Source organism: Panulirus ornatus, chromosome 17 (assembly GCF_036320965.1).
Source record: "Panulirus ornatus isolate Po-2019 chromosome 17, ASM3632096v1, whole genome shotgun sequence".
NCBI lineage: Eukaryota > Metazoa > Arthropoda > Malacostraca > Decapoda > Palinuridae > Panulirus > Panulirus ornatus.
This window is the reverse complement of record NC_092240.1, coordinates 32,388,094-32,414,844: the sequence shown is the minus strand read 5'-3', so window position 1 is coordinate 32,414,844 and position 26,751 is coordinate 32,388,094. Positions and strand designations below refer to the sequence as shown.

The 26,751-nt window shown below is 45.6% G+C and overlaps 1 protein-coding gene across 1 annotated transcript in view; it reads left to right on the top strand.

The window, feature by feature from the left end:
- The window catches only part of LOC139754420 (galactosylceramide sulfotransferase-like), a 707,975-nt gene that overhangs the window by 221,257 nt on the left and 459,967 nt on the right, over positions 1-26,751 (top strand). The window contains exon 3 of the mRNA XM_071671698.1: positions 21,518-21,585. Coding sequence (XP_071527799.1) covers positions 21,518-21,585 — 68 coding nt within the window. The remainder of the gene's footprint in view (positions 1-21,517; positions 21,586-26,751) is intronic.

Here is a 26,751-nt window from a genome sequence, read left to right as displayed (position 1 = left end):
ATGTTCCTCCCAGTACGGTTGTTTGTTCCTCACAGTACGGTTGTTTGTTCCTCCCAGTACCGTTGTTTGTTCCTCACAGTACCGTTGTTTGTTCCTCACAGTACCGTTGTTTGTTCCTCCCAGTACCGTTGTTTGTTCCTCCCAGTACCGTTGTTTGTTCCTCCCAGTACCGTTGTTTGTTCCCTCTTCTATGTTCTTCTGTGCTGTTCTCATCCGAGTATCATCACCAGGACTTCCAGCTTTTGCTTCTGCAGGTGTTGGATCGTTTCCTCCTGACGTGGTAGTGGACGAGGAGCCTCTGTGCCTGACGGTGATGCTGGGATAACCTAGTGACAATATGCAGTCTCTTCCTTCATTCTCGACCGTGTCATCTGCGACTGATCATTTGTATATATATATATATATATATATATATATATATATATATATATATATATATATATATATATATATATATATATATATATATATATTCTTCATTCAGCATCTGAGTATATTCCTAAGAGACACAGCCCCTGACGCCCTCAGTAAGCCGGGCGACTCTGGTTGGCGCACCATCTGACCACGTCTCCTCTCCAGACTACCGACGAATGATTGCGTCAGAGGCTAGCAAACCGTGAGGCGCGCCTGGCCACCACCAGCCTCCCTCCCGTCGTTCCAGGCCGCTCAGCTCACTGGAAGCGGATATACAAGAAGCCGGAACGTCTACAAAAACGTCCGTCCGGGTCTTAACCAGAGGGAGTCGGGGTTACGTACGAGTGGGAGGTCGTAAACTCTGATGTGGCCAATAGATCGTCAATAACACAGTCAGTGAGTTAATGAACCAGCGTTACGGCGCGCGGGGCGGAGAGGGGGCGAAATAGTGCTGGTGATTAATTATATGGCCAGGGGTCGCGCGCGCGCACACACACACACACACACACACACACATACACCACAAAAAAGCTAGATGCCTTTAAATAAATACCAAGGAAAGCTGGAGGAACATTAAAGGGATCCACTAATTATTTGGACGAGTGAGTTTCATGTGACTGACTGCCAAGGAAAGAAGTGGAAATCATGATTGTCAATACAAATACAAGGAAGAAAAAGAATAATGGATCTCCAGATTAAAAAGAACAGTTTCAAAAGGATGGAAAATCTTTGCGTATTATCCCAGCTTGTATAAGTAACGCACAGACCTAAAAGAAGCGAACAGTACAATAGATCTTATCCTAACAAATGACATGACACTGTCTTCAGATACAGAAGTGAATAACACAGCCTGTATCAGATCAAAATATCATGGACATCGATACATCATACAGTGTGGGATATTAATGAACATGAACAGGACACAGCAACCGCGAAACAACAACAGAGTGAGGGACATTAATCCTCACCGTGACAACTCAGGCTGGAGGGTGATCACCGTCAGGATTTCAAACACAAAGCAGAGCGAGACATGAAAGGACAATAACCTGAGATCAAACACGAACGTCTTTCAAGCGGAAATAAGACAAATGATTGTAATACGTGGACTCGTGCTAAACAAAAAGATGGATTGCGTAAGACGGAGGGAACGAAGAACCAAAAAAGAGTGAAATAACAGAAGAATAATGGAAAGAAAGAAAAACAGAAACAAGAGAAGCGAAAATGAAGATTAAAGAGAAAATTACAGAACGAAGATGCGGAAATGATTACGAAGACCTACAGAAGAGGATATGAGAACGAGTGAACAAAGTTATACAAAACAAGGAACCCATGTTACTCTTCACGTACATGAACAAAGCGAAATACAAGAGATCGGATCCTGAGTGGACGTTTCAAAGTGGTTGGTTGGTATGATAATAATGATCCCTGGGAGATACGCAGGATGTTGATGTGCAACACTAATCGATTCTTAGCTCAAAATGCAACGAGGATTTAACTGATGAACTGTTTAATCAACACGATGTACACGCTCTCTTGTATATTGAGATACTGGAGGAGGATATAATCACAGAGACTGATCAGCTCAGAGGGAAATTTTCAGCTCTGGATCCAGATGGAGGAGCAATCCGTCTTCTTCAAGGTGACAGAAAGAACAGTGGCAGCGAAACAGATGAGGTTATCGCTGAGGCAGAGTCTGAATAACGTACCAACAATGCATGAATGAGCATCACACACAACACCGGCACACCACACTGACCAGTTAACTTGACGTCGCACGTAATACAAGTCTCTGGAAATGATAAAAGGACACATATAAGAACATCTACCCAAGAACAACTGCAAAGACGAAGGCCAAAATGGTTTTGTACCATGAATAAAATACGCAACCCCAGTTATTAGCTCATAACAGTGACGTAAATGAAAGTTTAATGCAGGTAATGGGAATGAACAATGCAGTCCTCGATTTTTGCAAAGGCATTTTTGACACAGTAAACCACGGAATATGAATAAACAGAGTAGTTAAACATACCGTTGATGTTAGGACAGGAAGATGCCTTGAACAATTCTAACAGAGATCAAAACGGTGGCAAACGGAACGTTGTCTGTTGATGTCAGTCCCCGGGGTAGGTACCACAAGGAACGGGGTTCATGTCAGACATCGACACACAAGTAAAGGAAACCAGAGTAATGGAGGTGTGCTGAGAACACCCGAGTGAGGAAAACGACTGTATCATAAGCTAATCTGATGCAGATGCAAATCAACCTAGACACAAATGGGCCAAAAGTGAGCCTGACGCGATTTAACGAAATTTACGCAAACGAGTCATGAAACACGTACTGGTGACGCGGTATGAGGGTATAACAGAGAAAGAAATCTAAAAAATTTGGGTGTTATCATAAATAAGAAACTAGAACTGAGAGAACTTATTGGGTTGATAATATAAGCGAGCTAAGTAATGAGTGGGGTAAATATGAAAACTTTCACTACAAGAGACATTAAAACTTTTGTTGATAATGTTTAACGTATACGTAAGGAGAAAACTGTTGCGTCGAATGGTCAAGAAAGGGACAAACAGATATATATATATATATATATATATATATATATATATATATATATATATATATATATATATATATATATATGGTACGGAACATGTAAACACATGGCAATAGATTGATGACTGAAAGGAAAGCAAATGGAACACGTAAGCCTCTCTACAGGGAAGGTACAGAGTCATCAAATCTTGAACAATATCATGGAAGATACAGAAAATAAATCAGACAAAGATACTCATGTCAGAGCCCAACCAGGAAGCTACAATGTCTGTTCATTATTCTCTCAAGAGGAAGAGGAGACACGCATGGAACAACTACAGAAATATTTAAAAGAAAGCCTGACAAATGGATGAAAACAATCCCAGATGAACCCAGAACAAATGAACATGTAACGCAGGTGGCAGCAGAGGGTAATATTAGGTTCTTCAAACAAGACGTGCAGTGAGCGCTGAGCGCTAACCTTGCCATCTTAATAAAAACATGTCGTAGGTACTAGTAGGTAGACAGCCTGGTACTTAGGTACTAGTCGGTAGACAGCCTGGTACTTGGGTACTAGTAGGTAGACAGTCTGGTACTTAGGTACTAGTAGGTAGACAGCCTGGTACTTAGGTACTAGTAGGTAGACAGCCTGGTACTTGGGTACTAGTAGGTAGACAGTCTGGTACTTAGGTACTAGTAGGTAGATAGCCTGGTACTTAGGTACTAGTAGATAAACAGCCTGGGACTTAGGTACTAGTAGGTAGACAGCCCAGTACTTAGGTACAAGTAGGTAGGCAGCCTGGTACTTAGGTACTAGTAGGTAAACAGCCTGGTACTTTCTCATTCACGAGTGAGAACTTCACTAGGGATTTGTCTTCTCACTATTCGTCCAAGTGTCACTTTGTGTCTTGGTATGGCACTGTTGTAGACGGATAAGGAAGGACGATTCCCTCTCTCTTTACAAGAAGAATATGAATATATTCAACACATAAAAAAACACTAGTCTGGGGAAGAAACCACGAGGGGCAACACTGTCTCTTCCTCAGGCCTGGCGTATATCTACGTAGGCGATATGGCCAATAAGTCTTTGTTCTCTTCCCGTTCTCCTTCATCAACTTTTTTCATTCATCGAGTTCTCTTAATACCCAGACTAACACAGCATTAAAAGCAGGTACCACAAAGACATTCATGAAGTGAGAGTTTCCCCTCTCCATCAGCTGAGTAATTAATATCCATTTGTGTTCTACATCTTGTACGTCTCCGTGCGCTTCGCATTTCTCGCTGATATAGTATAGCAAAACCTGTTTATGATGGCTAAACAGCGTCACCACTGAACCTACAACTATCATTCTCGTCTTTCTTACTTCGTGTTGGATCGTTCTAAAGACTAAGGCGTCCCTGACTTTACCTCAGGACATCTGGTTTCAAACTGAAACAATCATCATGAAAGTCTTATGGTCTCAACAGAAACAGTAAATCGACATATTTTTTTCTTTTTTCCCTGCCTATATGTTATAAGGTTTTGGATTTACTTTCTGAAGTATCCTCACGATTCCAATCATATCAATCTTCTTATGCCATAAAATATTTTCCTGGCGTCTTCTCACGAACTGATCATGATGGGCATGGAAGGGAAGTGCACCGGATGTCCCAATATCTTACTGGTATAGGAACTACTCCACTCGCCAGACGAATAACCTACGAATATCAGCAAATATTCATTCCTACCGTCTGGTGAAGACGGCTCTGGTAGATCCACTCACTCACTCACTCTCTCTCTCTCTCTCTCTCTCTCTCTCTCTCTCTCTTGGGGAGGATTCGTTACGTGACCTGTCTGTACACTGGCTAGTGACCTCCCCTGCCCATCATGGACGACAAACACACACACACACACACACACACACACACACACACACACACACACACACACACACACATCTTTCTGCTTTGTTCTGCTAATCTCTGATCTGCTACACAGAGCAGTAGTTGCATGAGTCAGCTCTGCTGAGAAAAACATGTGCCGGTTCGAGAACTTCTTGTGTTTACCTTGATCATTTGGAACTGAGTAAAATCAAATTGTTTAAATCTTTTCAAAATGCGCGGGAATTTCATATTGGTTTACTGTATGTCCCATTACCTTTGATTGATCGTTCAAGCACGAAACTTCTTATCCAGTAAAAGTTTTGCGGAGTCTTTCAAAATGATCAGGTATGATGCTTGAAACCATTTATCAAAGTCTGCAAAGCCAGAATAGAGAGTTCTAGTTAATTCACCAAAAATATAATTCACCAGTGAATTGAAAGTGATGAGGGAACTCAGTACCCCACAGTGTACTGAAGGTGATGAGTGAACTCAGGACTCCACAGTGTACTGAAGGTGATGAGTGAACTCAGAACCCCACAGTGTACTGAAGGTGATGAGTGAACTCAGAACCCCACAGTGTACTGAAGGTGATGAGTGAACTCAGTACCCCACAGTGTACTGAAGGTGATGAGTGAACTCAGAACCCCACAGTGTACTGAAGGTGACGAGTGAACTCAGGACCCCACAGTGTACTGAAGGTGATGAGTGAACTCAGAACCCCACAGTGTACTGAAGGTGATGAGTGAACTCAGGACCCCACAGTGTACTGAAGGTGATGAGTGAACTCAGAACCCCACAGTGCACTGAAGGTGATGTGGGAACTCAGTACCCCACAGTGTACTGAAGGTGATGAGTGAACTCAGAACCCCACAGTGTACTGAAGGTGATGAGTGAACTCAGGACCCCACAGTGCACTGAAGGTGATGTGGGAACTCTGGAACCCACAGTGTATTGAAGGTGATGAGTGAACTCAGAACCCCACAGTGTACTGAAGGTGATGTGGGAACTCTGGAACCCACAGTGTATTGAAGGTGATGAGTGAACTCAGAACCCCACAGTGTACTGAAGGTGATGAGTGAACTCAGAACCCCACAGTGTACTGAAGGTGATGAGTGAACTCAGAACCCCACAGTGTACTGAAGGTGATGAGTGAACTCAGAACCCCACAGTGTACTGAAGGTGATGAGTGAACTCAGAACCCCACAGTGTACTGAAGGTGATGAGTGAACTCAGAACCCCACAGTGTACTGAAGGTGATGAGTGAACTCAGAACCCCACAGTGTACTGAAGGTGATGAGGGAACTCTGGAACCTAGAAATCATTCTTGAACACTAAGAATGACTTAGAATGCTGGAAGCGCTTTGATTTCCCTAGCGAGTGATGGCGGTGAGGTTTGCCACAAACTTTGTACCAAATCATTGCCACAGAAAAGCTTTTTGTGAGCCCTTAAACACCATTGTAAATCAGGAGAGCCAGTCTAGGGTAGCAAATGCACTGAGGCTTAGAACGTAACAACAGGTCGCCATGACCCATCCTCTTTGAGCACACGAAGATGTGCAATGTTGGTTCACTTTCCCTCTTCTGTAGGTATGACTTGCTTTTTGCTCCCGAGAGCTGGCTGCTTGTGTGCCCAAAGCACTAGGCAAACCATGCAATACTCGGCAAGCTGCTGCGTCACATGATTACTGTGTGGCCATTGGCCACTCAAGGGTGGGCCATTTTGATAACTGTTTCTTTCCCTGCATCTCGAAGCACTGGAATCTCGACTCTCTTAAGTCTCAAGTAACTATATCCTGACACTTTCTTTTTAACTTCCTCCAAAATTAGAACATATTTTCCATTCTCTCATCTTTTTCCCTTTCATTAACCTTTTTATATTTGTTAAGGCCTGGCCGTGAGTGGAGCCTCCAATGTAATCTTGGGGGAAGAAAATGAAGTTCGATAAGAGACAGACTCGTGAGAAATGTTTGGAGCATCAGTGGTCTTGTGGCATCACCTTGCTGTCTCCGTTGCCTGTAAGGATCCAGTTATCTTACCGACAAAGATTCCTGGTTGCCAGACGTAGGAAAACAGGAGTCTTGTCAGATCGTTTGAAGTCTCTTTTTTTTTTCCGAGTTCTCAGTTTCCAAAGTTTAGTCCCAGTGGGAGTGGCGGGTAATTGGGATGATGTCATTACCACCGTCAGGTGAAACTGTTTGGGTTGAATTTAATTCGGACCGCTTAGCCAGACGAGGAGAGAGGAAAGGGCAGTGTGTGTGTGTGTGTGTGTGTGTGTGTGTGTGTGTGTGTGTGTGTGTGTGTGTGTGTGTGTGTGTGTGTGTGTGTGTGTCAGGTCCAGTCCTTGCTCGCCATTGTCAGCCGTTCTAAAGTTCAACCCTGAGCTGTTATCTTTCCAACACGAATGTGACATTAATTGTGGTCACCCAAGTGGCTAAGCTGACCGCTCTCTTAATCCCCAAAACAAAGCATGATGCAGTCGTGAAACATGCATACCCGGGCAATGTCAAATCATTCACTAGTAGATAATGAGTTAGTTTAGATCTCTGGACATACAGAGTGAGCAATATTACATATGAGATATTCAACGTACTCTCGGACACACGACTTTTCCTTTTGTTAGCTGAGACGGCACGAGCAACTGAATACCCCAACAAAGGTCAGCTCATTAATGCTATATATATATATGATCCCTGGGGATAGGGGATTAAGAGTACTTCCCACGTATTCCCTGCGTGTCGTAGAAGGCGACTAAAAGGGGAGGGAGCGGGGGGCTGGAAATCCTCCCCTCTCGGTTTTTTTTTTTTTTAATTTTCCAAAAGAAGGAACAGAGAATTGGGCCAGGTGAGGGTATTCCCTCAAAGGCCCAGTCCTCTGTTCTTAACGCTACCTCGCTAATGCGGGAAATGGCGAATAGTTTGAAAGAAAAAAGAAAATATATATATATATATATATATTGTATGTGAGAAATACTTATGAAAACTGATGGATTTGTATGTAGCACTTATGGATCTGGATGTGCATATGATATAGATGATGGAGATGCTTTGTGGAAGGTTTTAAGAGTACATGGAGTGTGAGGCAAGTTCCTGGAAGCTGTGAAAAGTTCTTACAGAGGATGTAAGGCATGTGTACGAGTAGGAAGAGAGGAAAGTAATTGGTTCCCAGTGAATGCCGTTTTGCGGCAGGGGTGCGTGATGTCTCCATGGTTGTTTAATTTGTTTATGGATGGGGTGGTTAGGGAGGTGAATGCAAGAGTTTTGGAGAGAGGGGCAAGTATGCAGTCTGTTCTGGATGAGAAGGCTTGGGAAGTGAGTCAGTTGTTCGCTGATGATACAGCGCTGGTGGCTGATTCGGGTGAGAAACTGCAGAAGTTGGTGACTGAATTTGGTAAAGTGTGTGAAAGAAGGAAGTTGAGAATAAATGTGAATGAGAGCAAGGTTATTAGGTTCAGTAGATTTGAGGGAGAAGTTAATTAGGAAGTAAGGATGGAGAAAAAATGGAGGAAGTAAAGTGTTTTAGATATCTGGGAGTGGACTTAGCAGCGGATGGAACCATGGAAGCAAAAGTGAGTCACAGGGTAGGGTAGGGGGCGAAGGTTCCGGGAGCGTTGAAGAATATGTGGAAGGCGAGTACGTTATCTCGGAGTGCAAAAATGGATATGTTTGAAGGAATAGTGGTTCCAACAATGTTATATGGTTGCGAGGCATGGGCTATAGATAGGGTTGTGCGGAGGAGGGTGGATGTGTTAGAAATGAAATGTTTGAAGTCAATATGTGGTGTGAGGTGGTTTGATGGAGTAAATAATGAAAGGGGAAGAGAGATGCGTGGTAATAAAAACAAGTGTGGTTGAGAGAGCAGAAGAGGGTGTGTTGAAATGGTTTGGACACATGGAAAGAATGAGTGAGGAAAGATTGACAAAGGGGATATATGTATCAGAGGTGGAAGGAAGAAGGAGAAGCGGGAGACCAAATTGGAGATGGAAGGATGGAGTGAAAAAGATTTTGAGTGATTGGGGCCTGAACATACAGGAGGGTGAAAGGCGTGCAAGGAATAGAGTGAATTGGAACGATGTGGTATATCGGGGGTGGACGTTCTGTCAGTGGATTGAACCAGGGTATGTGAAGCGTTTGGGGTAAACTATGGAAAGTTTTGTGGGGCCTGGATGTGAAAAGGGAGCTGTGGCTTCGGTGCATTACACATGACAGCTACAGACTGAGTGTGAATGAATGTGGCCTTTTTGTCTGTTCCTGGCGCTGTCTCGCTGAAGAGGGGGGGGGGGGGGGGGTGCTATTTCGTGTGTGGCAGGGTGGCGACGAGAATGGATAAAGACAGCATGTATGGCTATGTCTGTGTATGTATATGTATGTGTAGGATTAAATGTATATGTGCGTGTGTGGGCGTTTATATATATACATGTGCATGTGGGTGGGTTGGGCCATTCCTCATGTGTTTCCTTGCGCTACCTCGCTAACGCGGGAGACAGCGACAAAGCAAAATAAATGATATATATATATATATATATATATATATATATATATATATATATATATATATATATATATATATATATATATATATATATATCCTAGCCTACGCCATGTACCCTATTCATCGAGATAGGGAAGGGTAAACATCTGGATTGGCTGAGGAGCGACTGCTGCACATCTCGTCCCCGGGCAGGACTGAATGCATCAAGGTCAACAACGCTACGCGCTACACCACGGAGCTCCAACACTACGGGTGTTTTACTAAGTCGACTCAAAGATTCGCCTTTTTTTTCGATTTTCCCGGTACACATAAAATACTCAGATGTAAACGTGTAATTACTTCATTACTACCACTGCTAAAGTAGTCCACACGACACTGTAAAGTCTGGTATGTGTTCAGTGTTAGAGATACCAGGGGATCAGTATGCCGGGGCCTTGGACGATCACCCTCGAGGCTTCTCAAGCTGATGATTTGCTGAATTTCACTTCAGGTATTACCGCCAGGAAATGTAAGCGCTGAATTTACAACGCGATCTCATGAATCTATCGATTCATAATCAACAAGGCTAGTGCTTCGGGATGTTCAACCAGAATTTCAAATTCATTTCTAAGCGTCACGGAATATGTGATTGGCGTTGTTCTCCTGTTGTCGCGAGTTTTCACGTTCCCGAGGCGTGTGAGGTGTGGTGAGGTATGTAAACATGAGCTGGAACGCTTGAGAAAATTAAAGTTCCAGTTGCTGGGATGTAGTGATATGCCTTTACTCCCGTGCACCCTCACACACTCAATCGTGCTGGGCATTGTGTTACTATCAACGAGGGCTGACTTCGGGAATCACATTATATATGACCTGATTCAAGACAGGTGAAACACAGGATTGTCCCGTCTATGTCTCTGAGGCTCTGATCGTAGATAGCTTGTAGCTTGAGGGCATCCTCAAGTTTTCCTAGGGCTTTGACAAAGCGTCATGTCAGAGCCAGCCGCCTGTATACAAATAGAATAATACCCTAAAGCTAAAGTCATTACAATACAGTGCCATTCACTGGAAATATCTAAAGAACCTATGTGCCTAAGAAGGACTGTTGTATGGTCGTTCATCATGAGTCAGTTGGTTTATGGGTTCACTACAGTCCCACCTCAGCTGCCACCGAGCAATCAACTCAGAGCTGGCACGGACAAGGGGATTCCGACTGTCTATTTAAAACAAAGCATTGCGATGGTTCCTTCTCGTCTCCGTATCCATGAAATTTTCAGCGGGTTTTTTTGTTGTACTAGCAGATTCGGGCCCTCCGTACCCTCGCCTGCTCGCTCTAAAGAAGGTCCGGGAGCCATTTACTACATGATCAATGGTCTCTGGACTAGGACTTACACTGGGCAGACGCTCCAACAACAACGAACCCTCGTTGTGTTTCGCCGGAGAAATCTGAATGGCACTGTTCAGCTGTACAACTACTCAACCCTTCCATTCTTCCCATTTATACCTCCTATATATCCCTACAAATATCACCCAAACAACCAACAATTGGCAACAACTGGCAACTGACTATGGAAGGTCAGTTACCGCTCGTTTGGTAGCTTTCTTCAGCGAGTCTACAGGCAGGAGACAGAGTGCACCAGTTTATTACAATATATAATGTAGCATAAAATTTTCCCCGAAAATACATCACTTCAGAAGTCGGCAATTTCTATCCAGGCAAGGCCATTGTAGATGGATTATTGGGAAAGACAAGAGGGGATACATACTTCCAAACCATCGAGATGTGAGGAAAGAAACAAATATCAAAACGGCCCACCCCTGAGTTGCCATTGACCAAAAAGTAATCATGTGACGCAGCAGCTTGCCGAGTATTGCGTGGTCTAGCTAGCCAATCAAGCAGCCAGCTCTTACGAGCATAAACCAAAGTAATAACTGTGTGAGAGGGAACGTGAACCAACACTGCGGCGTAGGGAAAGAGGGTCAAGTTATGATGTTCGCCTCGGAGAGTTTATAAGTCGGACCGCTTTCGACTCAACTCTGTCAGGTAAGGATGAAGAGCTAGAACCACCCCAGATGTGAGAGCAGTATTCTATACAAGGACAGAACATTCCTTTGTATAAAGGAGCAACTGTTTGGAAGAAAAGAAATTTCGATATCTAAATGGGACTCCCAGTTTCTTAAAGGCAGACTTAGCCACTTCTGTAATGTGAGGGTTTCCAAGAAAGAGTGGACGTTAAAATAATACCAAGTATGTTCAGAATTGAAGGACGTGGAGGAATGCAGTGTTCAGTCGTCAGTATATGAGTGCCTTTGGTTATTTGTAGAAGAAGGGTATACAAAAAAGAAAAAAAAGTGTAGGGGACACGACAGAACCTTGAGGGACATCGTTGTAGATGGAGAAAGGGGAAGAAGCTGTTCCATCAACAACCATGGGGATGGCTCAGCCACAGAGGAAACTAGATATGAGGGAACAAAGTGAGGGAGGGAAGTCAGAAGATGGGAGCTTAGCGATAAAACTCTAATGCTCAATCCTGTCAAAAGCTTTGGGAATATCAAGGGCAACTGCATACGATTACTCAAAATATTTGAGGGATGATGACCAGAGATTAAGAAGATAGGAAAGAAAGTCACCAGTGGATCTCGCCCTTACGGAAGCCATACTGATGATCAGAGAAAAAAGACTGCGAGATTCAATATCAATATGTCTGAAGATGAAGGAGTTGAAGAGCAATTCAAAATCTATGGAAATGGCAGATGTCAAAGCAACATAAAAAAAAAAGTCGATAGCAAGAGGGGTAAAAACAGTCATTCATCTTAGGGATGAGATGTACCAACGCATGCTTCCATGAAGAAGGAAAATTTCTTGTTTTTAAACAGAAACGTAACAGACGAGCAAGCACATGTGCAAGTTCAGAGGCACACTCTCAGAGCACGGGGATGGAAACCATGTGGATCATAAGCCTTGCCTGTGTCCAGAAAAAGAAGCGTTTTTCGGATGGTTCGTAAAGAAGTTACGGGGAGCGGCATAGGATTAGTAAGAGGAGCATCAAGGGTGTAGGAATGTTAGAATTATCCAGAGTTACAGGAGGATCGAAAACCGAATAGAGTTACTTTGTTTACAGGATAGACAGTTATAGTACCGTCTGAACGGAAAAGTGGATGAAAAACGGAGCGACAGAAGTCGTCAGAGATGCCGTTAGCTGAAGAAAAGAAAGACACATCGTGATAGTTGAAGAAGAGGAGAGGTTACCGCACTCCCTCTGAGTAAAGGAGCTCGTTACCTCACGGGTAACGTGCTCACTGAATATATGCTGAATTCTGACCTGGCGTTGAAAGGTTGTGGTGTAAACACCTTACGCAAACATGCAGCATACAAAGAGACTGTTGAACAGTCTTGGGTCGTCAAAGGGAAGTCTAAAAACTGCAATCAGGAAGGAATTAAAAGGTGTATTTGAAGTAGAAAAGTGTGTAAAAAAAAGTTCTTGAGGTTTTACCGTCCATCGCGATTCAATGTCTGAAGTAAAACAAGCGTATGGAGAAGATAACAACATCAGAACACAACGAGATATTGTCACTGGAGGACTGAGGTAGGCTGGATGTATTACTGTGGCTTTGACTTCTGTTATGATATTTATATCACATGAAACATGAAGAGTGAGGGCAGGGATGTGGGTACACAACATAGCACAATGCATTACTCTGTGAGGAAACTGAATATTTTCAAGATAAGTCTACCTCCGTGGTGCACCGGTTAGCATTCCTCAACATGACGCATCCACGAGCCGACCAGGGTCAAACGCACAGGTTCGTATTCTAGGGGTTGGTCGATAAAATGGATACCTGGCTCAGGCTAGGGTGTATATATATATATATATATATATATATATATATATATATATATATATATATATATATATATATATATATATATATTTTGCTTTGTCGCTGTCTCCCGCGTTTGCGAGGTAGCGCAAGGAAACAGACGAAAGAAATGGCCCAACCCCCCCATACACATGTATATACATACGTCCACACACGCAAATATACATACCTACACAGCTTTCCATGGTTTACCCCAGACGCTTCACATGCCTTGATTCAATCCACTGACAGCACGTCAACCCCGGTATACCACATCGCTCCAATTCACTCTATTCCTTGCCCTCCTTTCACCCTCCTGCATGTTCAGGCCCCGATCACACAAAATCTTTTTCACTCCATCTTTCTACCTCCAATTTGGTCTCCCTCTTCTCCTCGTTCCCTCCACCTCCGACACATATATCCTCTTGGTCAATCTTTCCGCACTCATTCTCTCCATGTGCCCAAACCACTTCAAAACACCCTCTTCTGCTCTCTCAACCACGCTCTTTTTATTTCCACACATCTCTCTTACCCTTACGTTACTCACTCGATCAAACCACCTCACACCACACATTGTCCTCAAACATCTCATTTCCAGCACATCCATCCTCCTGCGCACAACTCTATCCATAGCCCACGCCTCGCAACCATACAACATTGTTGGAACCACTATTCCTTCAAACATACCCATTTTTGCTTTCCGAGATAATGTTCTCGACTTCCACACATTCTTCAAGGCTCCCAGAATTTTCGCCCCCTCCCACACCCTATGATCCACTTCCGCTTCCATGGTTCCATCCGCTGCCAGATCCACTCCCAGATATCTAAAACACTTCACTTCCTCCAGTTTTTCTCCATTCAAACTCACCTCCCAATTGACTTGACGCTCAACCCTACTGTACCTAATAACCTTGCTCTTATTCACATTTACTCTTAACTTTCTTCTTCCACACACTTTACCAAACTCAGTCACCAGCTTCTGCAGTTTCTCACATGAATCAGCCACCAGCGCTGTATCATCAGCGAACAACAACTGACTCACTTCCCAAGCTCTCTCATCCACAACAGACTTCATACTTGCCCCTCTTTCCAAAACTCTTGCATTTACCTCCCTAACAACCCCATCCATAAACAAATTAAACAACCATGGAGACATCACACACCCCTGCCGCAAACCTACATTCACTGAGAACCAATCACTTTCCTCTCTTCCTACACGTACACATGCCTTACATCCTCGATAAAAACTTTTCACTGCTTCTAACAACTTTCCTCCCACACCATATATTCTTAATACCTTCCACAGAGCATCTCTATCAACTCTATCATATGCCTTCTCCAGATCCATAAATGCTACATACAAATCCATTTGCTTTTCTAAGTATTTCGCACATACATTCTTCAAAGCAAACACCTGATCCACACATCCTCTACCACTTCTGAAACCACACTGCTCTTCCCCAATCTGATGCTCTGTACATGTCTTCACCCTCTCAATCAATACCCTCCCATATAATTTACCAGGAATACTCAACAAACTTATACCTCTGTAATTTGAGCACTCACTCTTATCCCCTTTGCCTTTGTACAATGGCACTATGCACGCATTCCGCCAATCCTCAGGCACCTCACCATGAGTCATACATACATTAAATAACCTTACCAACCAGTCAACAATACAGTCACCCCCTTTTTTAATAAATTCCACTGCAATACCATCCAAACCTGCTGCCTTGCCGGCTTTCATCTTCCGCAAAGCTTTCACTACCTCTTCTGTTTACCAAATCATTTTCCCTAACCCTCTCACTTTGAACACCACCTCGACCAAAACACCCTATATCTGCCACTCTATCATCAAACACATTCAACAAACCTTCAAAATACTCACTCCATCTCCTTCTCACATCACCACTACTTGTTATCACCTCCCCATTTGCGCCCTTCACTGAAGTTCCCATTTGCTCCCTTGTCTTACGCACTTTATTTACCTCCTTCCAGAACATCTTTTTATTCTCCCTAAAATTTAATGATACTCTCTCACCCCAACTCTCATTTGCCCTTTTTTTCACCTCTTGCACCTTTCTCTTGACCTCCTGTCTCTTTCTTTTATACATCTCCCACTCAATTGCATTTTTTCCCTGCAAAAATCGTCCAAAAGCCTCTCTCTTCTCTTTCACTAATACTCTTACTTCTTCATCCCACCACTCACTACCCTTTCTAATCAACCCACCTCCCACTCTTCTCATGCCACAAGCATCTTTTGCGCAATCCATCACTGATTCCCTAAATACATCCCATTCCTCCCCCACTCCCCTTACTTCCATTGTTCTCACCTTTTTCCATTCTGTACTCAGTCTCTCCTGGTACTTCCTCACACAGGTCTCCTTCCCAAGCTCACTTACTCTCACCACCCTCTTCACCCCAACATTCACTCTTCTTTTCTGAAAACCCATACAAATCTTCACCTTAGCCTCCACAAGATAATGATCAGACATCCCTCCAGTTGCACCTCTCAGCACATTAACATCCAAAAGTCTCTCTTTCGCACGCCTGTCAATTAACACGTAATCCAATAACGTAATCCAATAATATATATATATATATATATATATATATATATATATATATATATATATATATATATATATATATATATAAAGTGTTAGTTTCCCATACTTAAATAAATATCTATCTTCGAAATGAAGAAGATGAAGTGAACCACAGTAGTAGTAGTAAGAGAGAAGGAACCCTTCCGCCGCTTAGGACTAGAAGGGATAGGGGAGAAAGAATACTTCCCACGTATTCCCTGCGTGTCGTAGAAGGCGACTAAAAGGGGAGGGAGCGGGGGGCTGGAAATCCTCCCCTCTCATTATTTTTGTTAATTTTCCAAAAGAAGGAACAGAGAAGGGGGCCAGGTGAGGATATTCCCTCAAAGGCCCAGGCCTCTGTTCTTAACGCTACCTCGCTAACGCGGGAAATGGCGAATAGTTTGAAAAAAAAAAAAAAATATATATATATATATATATATATATATATATATATATATATATATATATATATATATATATATTGGAAAGGATCACAATTTTCGTCAGATTCATCAGCTTCGTCTCTTCGATGTATATCAACATCATTTATATATATATATATATATATATATATATATATATATATATATATATATATATATATATATATATATATATATTTATTTTTTTTTTTTTTTCTTCTTTTTCTTATTCATTTTATTATACTTTGTCGCTGTCTCCCGCGTTACCTAGGTAGCGCAAGGAAACAGACGAAAGAATGCCCTAACCCACCCACATACACGTGCATATACATACACGCCCACACACGCACATATACATACCTATACATTTCAACGTATACATACATATACATACACAGATATATACATATATATACACATGTACATATTTATACTTGCTGCCTTCATCCATTCCCGTCGCCACCTCGCCACACATGAACCCCCCGCGCGCGCGCGAGGTAGCGCTGGGAAAAGACAACAAAGGCCACATTCGTTCACACTCAGTCTCTAGCTGTCATGTATAATGCACCGAAACCACAGCTCCCTTTTCACATCCAGGCCCCACAAAAGTTTCCATGGTTTACCCCAGACGCTTCACATGCCCTGCTTCAATCCAATGACAGCACGTCGACCCCGGTATACGACGTCGTTCCAATTCACCCTATTCCTTGCACGCCTTTCACCCTCCTGCATGTTCAGGCCCCGATCACTCAAAATCTTCTTCACTCCATCCTTCCACCTCCAATTTGGTTTCCCCACTTCTCCTCGTTCCCTCCACCTCTGACACATATATCCTCTTTGTCAATCTTTCCTCACTTATTCTCTCCATGTGACTAAACCATTATTTCAATACACCCTCTTCTGCTCTCGCAACCACACTCATTTTATTACCACACATCTCTCTTACCATTTCATTACTTACTCGATCAAACCACCTCACACCACATATTGTCCTCAAACATCTCATATATATATATATATATATATATATATATATATATATATATATATATATATATATATATATATATATATATATATATATTCCATATTTGCGTGTGTGGACGTATGTATATACATGTGTATGGGGGTGGGTTGGGCCATTTCTTTCGTCTGTTTCCTTGCGCTACCTCGCAAAAGAAGGAACAGAGAGGGGGGTCAGGTGAGGATATTCCCTCTAAGGCCCAGTTCTCTGTTCTTAACGCTACCTCGCTAACGCGGGAAATGGCAAATAGTATGAAAAAAAATATATATATATATTGAGGCGCCCATGCCATTTCAGCCGTTTCAGCTACAAAAAAAAAAAGAAATAAAAAAATGGCAGAACATCTCAGCGGTAAGAATACCTGAGATCTGAGAATTTTTCGACTATTTGCATCAAGGAGATGAGTTTACTACATGAAAAGAATGTAAACTAACGTAATGCATCAACTATGTAACACCTAATATCATAATCATCTGGCCACTGGAGTCTGACAAAGACCCTTTGTGACCTTTGTAGACCTTTTCATGCTACCGCTCTCCAGGACGAGCATGAGTGCCACAACAAACAAGACGCTGAGAACAGCAGAATTCTAAAACAGACCAAGGACTGGATGTGGTGACGATGGCTGCGTGTGGACTGGAGACAGACAGGAGGCAAGAAGTGATGATGTTACCTCCCTGTAGACAGGACGTAGTGTAGATGAAGACACACGTTTACGTGGAGTACTGTAGACGCAGAGTCTGGTAAACTGTCTACAAGCAAATACCAGAACTGTATTTAAGTACGTGGATAAGGAGATGTTCTGTATATTATCTAAAACTCTGATCTAAATCAGAATATGCATCACACTTCTGGTCTCCTCATTAAAACAATAAGTGAAAGCTAATGGAGAAAGTCCAGAGGAGAGGAGATGAGGCAGAACCTTTCATCTGAGGTGCTGAGTTACAGGGAAAGGTTAAACTCAATGAAGCTCCACTGTCGAAGAGAGAAAAGTGAGGAGTGATTTGATTACGACCCTCAGGTTTCTAAATCGATGGTGTAATGTCGACGAGGAAAAGTTCTTCGAGAGATGCAAGGATGGAACAACCAGAGGTTATAACAAAAACACGAAGCGAAAAAATATGGAACAAAAGCTATAAACTTCTGCATTTCTACAGTATTGAAGCTGTGGGTCGATGGTACTCAGTATGATAGCAGAGTGAGCTGAAGTACTGGGGCACTCCTCACTGGTGTCAGTGCTGTACACACAGGCAGCCACTGCCACCAGACACAAGACGTCGCCCACCAGAAGCGGAAGGCAGTGAGACAACGCCGACCGGTGGCGGGCAGGTCGTGCGTATGTCAGCGGCGCTGAGTCCCGCTAATAGCCGCCGAGCTAGGCCTCCGTCCTCAGCGCTGGACGCCGTCTCCGTCCTCAGCGCTGGACGCCACCTCCGTCCTCAGCGCTGGACGCCACCTCCGTCCTCAGCGCTGGACGCCGCTCCCGTCTCCAGCGTTAGTCATTCCACGCTCAGAACAGCAGGGTGGTATGTGAAGGTATCCCAGTCCTTCTACAGTGTTTGGTTGAGGTAACCTCATGTGCAGGAGAGTTGATCATAGAGACGACAAGCCTACTGCAACAACGGTCAACTCAGCCCTACTGCAACAACGTACAAGTCATCCATATTGCAAGAGTAAGCAAGCCTACCGTACTGTAACAAGAGGCAACACTTTTATATTGCAACAACAACAGCTAAATCCTCCCCATAGTAACAATAGGTAAGCCTTCCATATTGCAAGAGTAGGTAAGCCTTCCTCGTTGCAAGAATAGGTAAGCCTTCCACGTTGCAACAATAGGCAGACCTTGCACATTGCAGCCACTGCAGGTAATCCGGGTTCCTACGTAATGACGTCATTAAGCGGCGGCCCAATACACACCAGCCAGACGGCCTCATTTAAGCCCTAATTAATCTGGGTAACACCTGGCACAGGCCGATATGAGCCTCGCCACTGTACCCCCTCCTCTAAACCACCCACCACCACCTGGCTAAGCTCAGCCCAACGCCCTGGAGCTTCTATCTTCCTCTTCTCTTTTAAGTGAGGCTGGAGAGTAAGGGCAGTGTTTTACCCGACGCTAGATTCTAATATTCCTAAGCGCTACCAACACATACGCAACACTGACCCCCAGTGTTACACTAGGTCTCAACACCCCCAGGACGTACAGAATATACTGAACACTGACCCCGTGTGTTGCACTAGATCATAAATACCCCCAGACTGTGCAGAACACGGTGAACACTGATCCCCTGTGTGGCAAGATATTAAGCATCGGTTTCAAAGCTTCCGTTATTCGTAAACACTGTGGACTGGATCACCCATCCAGTTCCCCTGTGGGTGTACGGTACAGCCGCGAGGCCCCGGTAGTGGACGGGGCCAGCGAGCCACTAGCCTCCACTACAACCTGGGTAATACTGCTATAACCTCTCACACCCACACCCAAATACCCACGAATTTCACCGGTGTGAAGTAACTGCCTCCGCTAAATTCAGGCTGGATTTATTCCGCCGGGATGGTTTTGCTCCATATTGCATCACAGAATGAGGAAAACATTCCAAGATGCTGCGGTTAAAACCCGCATCTTAAGAGAGAAGCATCGTTGAGTCTATGAATATATTACGGACCAGTGCTAGTGGGCTCGGCAGATGGTGCTATGTAATCCTTAATGTCTTTTAATCCTTTTAATATCATGTAAACCGGGTCGACACACACGCACACCTAACACACAAACATGAACCAGTTTTGCATATTTGTTCTTGAAGGCAGACGTGTGCTGGAGCTTTCGGTCCGAGGGTAATGTGTTCTTTGGCCATGCTGCGTATCTTTCCTCTGCTTCAGTACATGTGCAGGAGAGTGTGAGGATGTTACCAGGCGTGTCTGTAACACTCTTAGTGAAGCGTGAGTATGTCACACAGTGTGTGTGTGTGTGTGTGTGTGTGTGTGTGTGTGTGTGTGTGTGTGTGTCATCGTATTGGTGTAGTGTGAAAATGTCACCATGTGTGTCTGTAACTTGGAGTAGTGTGAGAATGTCACTAAGTGTGTCTGTCACACACTCCTGGTGTAGTGTGGGTACGTCATCAAGTGTGTCCGTCACAAAGTGTAGTGTGGGAACGTCACCAAGTCTGCCTGTAACGCAGTCTTGGAGCTGTTCTCAAATCTGATGCAAAAGTGTCGATGCAGCGTACTGGTGAGACGGCATGGCTGTGAGGCGAGTCATGTGGTGAAGTGAGTGGGAGGGACGGGTCACCACCCACCCTGATCTTCATCTTGCGCACCAACTTCTGATGAACACGACTAGTGTTGTATGGCCTTACCCGGCCCTCATGTGCCCTACATGCCACCCCGCGGCGCGTCCTACAGGTACAGTACCTGTGCAGCATGTCAGCCTCTGGTACCCAGGACCAGCTCCCACACTGCACGGGGACATCAGCGTTCCATAGTCATTTCAAACGTCACCCCTACACCTCGGAGTGGGCCAGAAACCCTACCCTGGAACTCCTGATCTTGCAAGTAGTTGCAGTGCGCGGGCTGCATGCAGGGTGACCGGTGGTGTGGGACTGGTGCTGGTGCCGGCGTATTGATCAAGGCCAGACAGGTGACCTTTGGTTATACCGTGGCCGATGGTGCCTCACTGCCCGAGCTACCACACTCCTGGTGACTCACAGCCCAGGCGGTTATACTGCACCATTCTCCTGGTGACTCACTACTGGTGCCACCACACACCTGGTGACCCACAAATGGTGCCACCACACATCTGGTGACTCACTACTGGTGCCACCACACACCTAGTGACCCACAAATGGTGCCACCACACATCTGGTGACTCACTACTGGTGCCACCACACACCTAGTGACCCACTACTGATGCCACCACACACCTGGTGACACCACTGATGCCACCACACACCTAGTGACTCACTACTGATGCCACCACACACCTGGTGACACCACTGATGTCACCACACACATGGTGACTCACTACTGATGCCACCACACACCTGGTGCACACACACGGCCGTGGTCCTGGGTCATGAGTGGGGCGGGCCTGGGGGCTTCTATCAACACGGGGGATAAGTGGAAATAAATCAGAAAGCAGCGGCAACTGGGCTCGGGTGTCTTCACGCACACACGTCTGCCGGCATCTCGCTCTCTCTCTCTCTCTCTCTCTCTCTCTCTCTCTCTCTCTCTCTCTCTCTCTCTCTCTCTCTCTCTCGCTCTCTCTCTCTCTCTCTCTCTCTCTCTCTCTCTCTCTCTCTCTCTCTCTCTCTCTCTCTCGGAACTAACCCCTGACTCTGTTGGTGTTGCAGGGGCAGACTGAGGCTTATGGTGTGGGTCCTGCTGTGCCGTCCCCTGCGCCTGCTCCTCGCTCTCCCACGTAAGTAAACACATGTGTCACTGTGAAGGGTCGTCTTGGGTCAGGGAAGGGCCGCAGTGAGTGACCCGTGTGAGGAGGTCAGTCGAGGTATGGTATGGTGCCACGAGACCTGACACTCACACATGTGGCCGTGTATCCCTCCAGTAGGAACCGTAGAAGAGCTGGTGCCCAAACACCACTCTCATCTACGTTACAGAGTGGCATCAGGATATGGCACTCACGCCTCATTGTGTAATTAGTCGTCACACAGAGCCTTGCTAGAGGCAAGACCAAGCCGGTACTCACCAGGAATGCTTTTGATATGCAAATTAATCCGAGACGCCGTAAGCTGCAGGAGAAGGGGACGTAGAGTTTTATCTTGCTTCCAATGAGACTCTTATCTCCCTCCGCCTGACGATAACACTACAGCAGCATCAGCCAACATGGAATGGCTACTTGCATCTCGCCTAAACCAGACGTAATGACGCTACGGGTCAAGAACTCTTCGTCTCTTAGGTGAAAAATGAAATTCTGTGAATCGCGTCTGAGATTAACGTCTGACCTTATCATGAAGATAAGACAGAACATATCTTAGGCTTTATAATGTTGGAAAATTTTGCGACGAAACGCACAAGGCGAAGTTCCCAAGGTCTTGACTTGTATTAAGCGTATATTGTCTTGTTTACTGCCTGGGTAAAGGGAGGAGGGAAGTCATTACCTACACTGGGAGGTGGATACAGTGAGGAGGAAAGCTTTGCCTTCATAAGGACGCGGGTACAGGGAGAAGGGAAAGTACTTGCCTCATTAGGGAGGTGGGTACAAGGAGGAGGAAAGTCTCGCTTACACAGGGAGGAGGGAAGCTTTGACTTCATGAGGATGTGGGTACAAGGGGGACGGAAGTTCTTGCATATCCTTATGGAGGATTGAGAGTTGATTCTATATTGGGTACTCGCGTCTCCCAATATATGAAAACAAAGCTCCTATGTGTGGTTATTTGATGCACGGTAGATATTTTCAATATACTGCACTTTGGTACAAGAGAGGGCAAAGCCTCTAGCCCGCGTACAGAGTGTGGCTGTAGAGCCTGGGCTGGCTGGAGCCTCCAGTGAGAGAGACGGTGTGGCTGTGTGTAGCCAGAGTCCGGCCGGTGCCTGTGATGAGACAGAGTTGGTGTCGGGCCAGACCGCCAAGAGGTAATAAAACAGAAGAAACCGTCCTCTGGATGTACCACCCGCTGGGGGTCTCCAGCATACGTCTATTGCTCTAACGTAGACACGGAGGTGTCCTTCTCCAGTATACACAGGGAGGTGTCCTCCTCCAGTATACACAGGAAGGTGTCCTCCTCCAGTATACACAGGGAGGTGTCCTCCTCCATTATACACAGGAAGGTGTCCTCCTCCAGTATACACAGGGAGGTGTCCTCCTCCAGTATACACAGGAAGGTGTCCTCCTCCAGTATACACAGGGAGGTGTCCTCCTCCAGTATACACAGGGTGGTGTCCTCCTCCAGTATACACAGGGAGGTGTCCGTCTCCAGTATACACACGGAGGTGTCCTCCTCCAGTATACACAGGGAAGTGCCCTCCTCCAGTATACATAGGTAGGTGTCCTCCTCCAGTATACGCAGGGGGTATCCTCCTCCAGTGCACAAAGCGAGTGTCCTCCTCCAGTACACTTAGGGGGTGTCGTCCTCATTACATACAGGGGGGGGGGGTGTCCTCCTCCAGTACACACAGGAGGGTGTCCTCTTCCAGTAAGCACAGGGAGGTGTCCTCCTCCACTATACACAGAGGTGTCTTCCTCCAGTATATACAGGGAGGTGTCCTCCTTCAGTATACATAGGAAGGTGTCCTCCTCCAGTACACACAGGGAGGTGTCCTCCTCCAGTATACATTGGAAGGTGTCCTCCTCCAGTACACACAGGAAGGTGTCCTCCTCCAGTATACATTGGAAGCTGTCCTCCTCCAGTACACACAGAGAGGTGTCCTTCTCCAGTAGACACAAGGAGGTGTCCTCCTCTAGCATACACAGGAAGGTGTCCTACTCCAGTACACACAGGAAGGTGTCCTCCTGCAGTATACACAGGGAGGTGTCCTCCTCCAGTACACACAGGAAGGTGTCCTTCTCCACTATACACAGGGAGGTGTCCTCCTTCAGTATACACAGGGAGGTGTCCTCCTCCAGTATACATTGGACGGTGTCCTCCTGCAGTACATACAGGGAGTTGTCCTCCTCCAGTATACATTGGAAGGTGTCCTCCTCCAGTGCACACAGAGAGGTGTCCTTCTCCAGTATACACTGGAAGGTGTCATCCTCCAGTACACACAGGAAGGTGTTCTCCTCCAGTATACACAGGAAGGTGTCCTCCTCCAGTATACATAGGGAGATGTCCTCCTCCAGTTTACACATGAAGGTGTCATCCTCCAGTACAGACAAGAAGGTGTACTCCTCCAGTATACACAGGAAGGTGTCTTTCAGTACACACAAGAAGGTGTTCTCCTCCAGTAAACACAGGGAGGTGTCATCCTCCAGTATACACAGTAAGATGTCCTCCTCCAGTACGCACAAGAAGGTGTCCTCCTCCAGTACACACAGGAAGGTGTCCTCCTCCAGTACACACAGGAGGGTGTCCTCCTCCACTATACACAGGGAGGTGTCCTCCTCCAGTATACACAGGAAGGTGTCCTCCTCCAGTATACACAGGGAGGTGTCCTCCTGTAGACACAGGAAGGTGTCCTCCTCCAGTATACATAGGGAGGTGTCCTCCTCCAGTACACACAGGAAGGTGTCATCCTGCAGTATACACAGGGAGGTGTCCTCCTCCAGTATACACAGGAAGGTGTCCTCCTCCAGTATACACAGGAAGGTGTCCTCCTCCTGTAGACACAGGAAGGTGTCCTCCTCCAGTATACACAGGGAGGTGTCCTCCTCCAGTACACACAGGAAGGTGTCCTCCTCCAGTACACACAGGAGGGTGTCCTCCTCCACTATACACAGGGAGGTGTCCTTCTTCAGTATACACAGGGAGGTGCCCTTCTCCAGTACAAACAGGAAGGTGTCCTCCTCCTATAGACACAGGGAGTTGTCCTCCTCCAGTATACATAGGGAGGTGTCCTCCTCCAGTACACACAGGAAGGTGTCCTCCTCCAGTATACACATGAAGGTGTCCTCCTTCAGTATACACAGGAAGGTGTCCTCCTTCAATATACACAGGAAGGTGTCATCCTCCAGTATACACAGGAAGCTGTCCTTCTCCAGTATACACAGGAAGGTGTCATCCTCCAGTATAGACAGAAGGTGTACTCCTCCAGTATACACAGGAAGGTGTCCTCCAGTACACACAAGAAGGTTTTCTCCTCCAGTATACACAGGGAGGTGTCATCCTCCAGTATACACAGGAAGGTGTCATCCTCCAGTATAGACAGAAGGTGTACTCCTCCAGTAAAGACAGGAAGGTGTCCTCTTTCAGTACACAAAGGAAGGTGTCCTCCTGCAGTACATACAGGAAGGTGTCCTCCTCCAGTACACACAGGGAGGTGTCCTCCTACAGTATACAAAGGAAGGCGTCCTCCTCCAGTACACACAGGAGTGTCCTCCTCCAGTGCACACAGGAGTGTCCTCCAGTATACACAGGGAGGTGTCCTCCTGCAGTATACATAGGAAGGTGTCCTCCTCCAGTACACACAGGGAGGTGTCCTCCTCCAGTATACACATGGAGTGTCTTCCTCCAGTATACACAGGAAGGTGTCCTCCTGCAGTATACAAAGGATGGCGTCCTCCTCCAGTATACACAGGAAGGTGTACTCCTCCAGTACACACAGGAACGTGTCCTCCTGCAGTATACAAAGGAAGGTGTCCTCCTCCAGTATATACAGGAAGGTGTCCTCCTCCAGTACACACAGGAAGGTGTCCTCCTCCAGTATACACATGGAGTGTCTTCCTCCAGTAAACACAGGAAGGTGTCCTGCAGTATACAAAGGAAGGTGTCCTCCTCCAGTATACACAGGAAGGTGTCCTCCTCCAGTATACACATGGAGTGTCTTCCTCCAGTATACACAGGAAGGTGTCCCCCTGCAGTATACAAAGGAAGGTGTCCTCCCAGTATACACAGGAAGGTGTCCTCCTCCAGTATACATATGGAGTGTCTTCCTCCAGTATACACAGGAAGGTGTCCTCCTCCAGTGCACACAGGAAGGTGTCCTCCTGCAGTATACACAGAAAGGTGTCCTCCTCCAGTATACACAGTGAGGTGTCCTATTCCAGTATACACAGGAAGGTGTCCTCCTCCAGTATACACAGGATGGCGTCCTCCTCCAGTATACACAGGGGGGTGTCCTCCTCTAGTATACATAGGGGGATGTCCTCCTCTCCTCCCGCCACCTTTACTGCAATCCTCTCCCTCCTGCCTTTTCACACCTTTCTTTTCTATGCCTCTGCCTCCATCTCCTCCCTCCCTCTACCTCATCTTCCTCCCTCCCTTCCACAGGTCATCTGGAGTACTGTTCCCCCCTCCCCTGCCACGCCTTCCCCGCGCCCCACCTGTCTCTCCCCTCACTCGGCTCCTGACCTACCCCGCCTCCCGGAACTACCTGTTGCTGCGGGTGGTGGGTGGGGGTTAGGGGATATAGGCGGTGGGTGACAATGAGGGGTTACGGGCGGCGGGTGAGGGTAAGGGGCTGCGGGCGGTGGGTGCAGCTCTTGCCAGGGGCAAGAGTAGAGCCCTTTGGGAAGATGGAATCAATTTCCACATTACTAGATTTCCAAGACGAATACCAGGTAACCATTACTAAAGCTGTATGAGTTACTGCCACGGGTCAACTACCCACTTCACGGACCAGACCAATACCGAAACAACCCGATGATTTTCGAACCATCTCCCAGACGAACTGACCATACAAAACTTCTGAGAGGATGGTGCTTAACAAAGAACATATGTCACCTACTATCACCTACTTTCACTTGTTCACACGTGGCAAAATCGTACACAACTTTCACACAACTTTGCTAACACTTCATAGGAACAGAAGCAACAAGTATGCCACGTTTCTTGACCTACAATCTACATCTGATGTTGATGTTTGCTGATATAAAAAGTTATTTTGTATGAGTTTGCAAAAGTGGATATAGATGGCCGGCTCCTGCACTATCTCTTCGTTTAACTCTCTGACGCATAGTCTACTGTGTTGT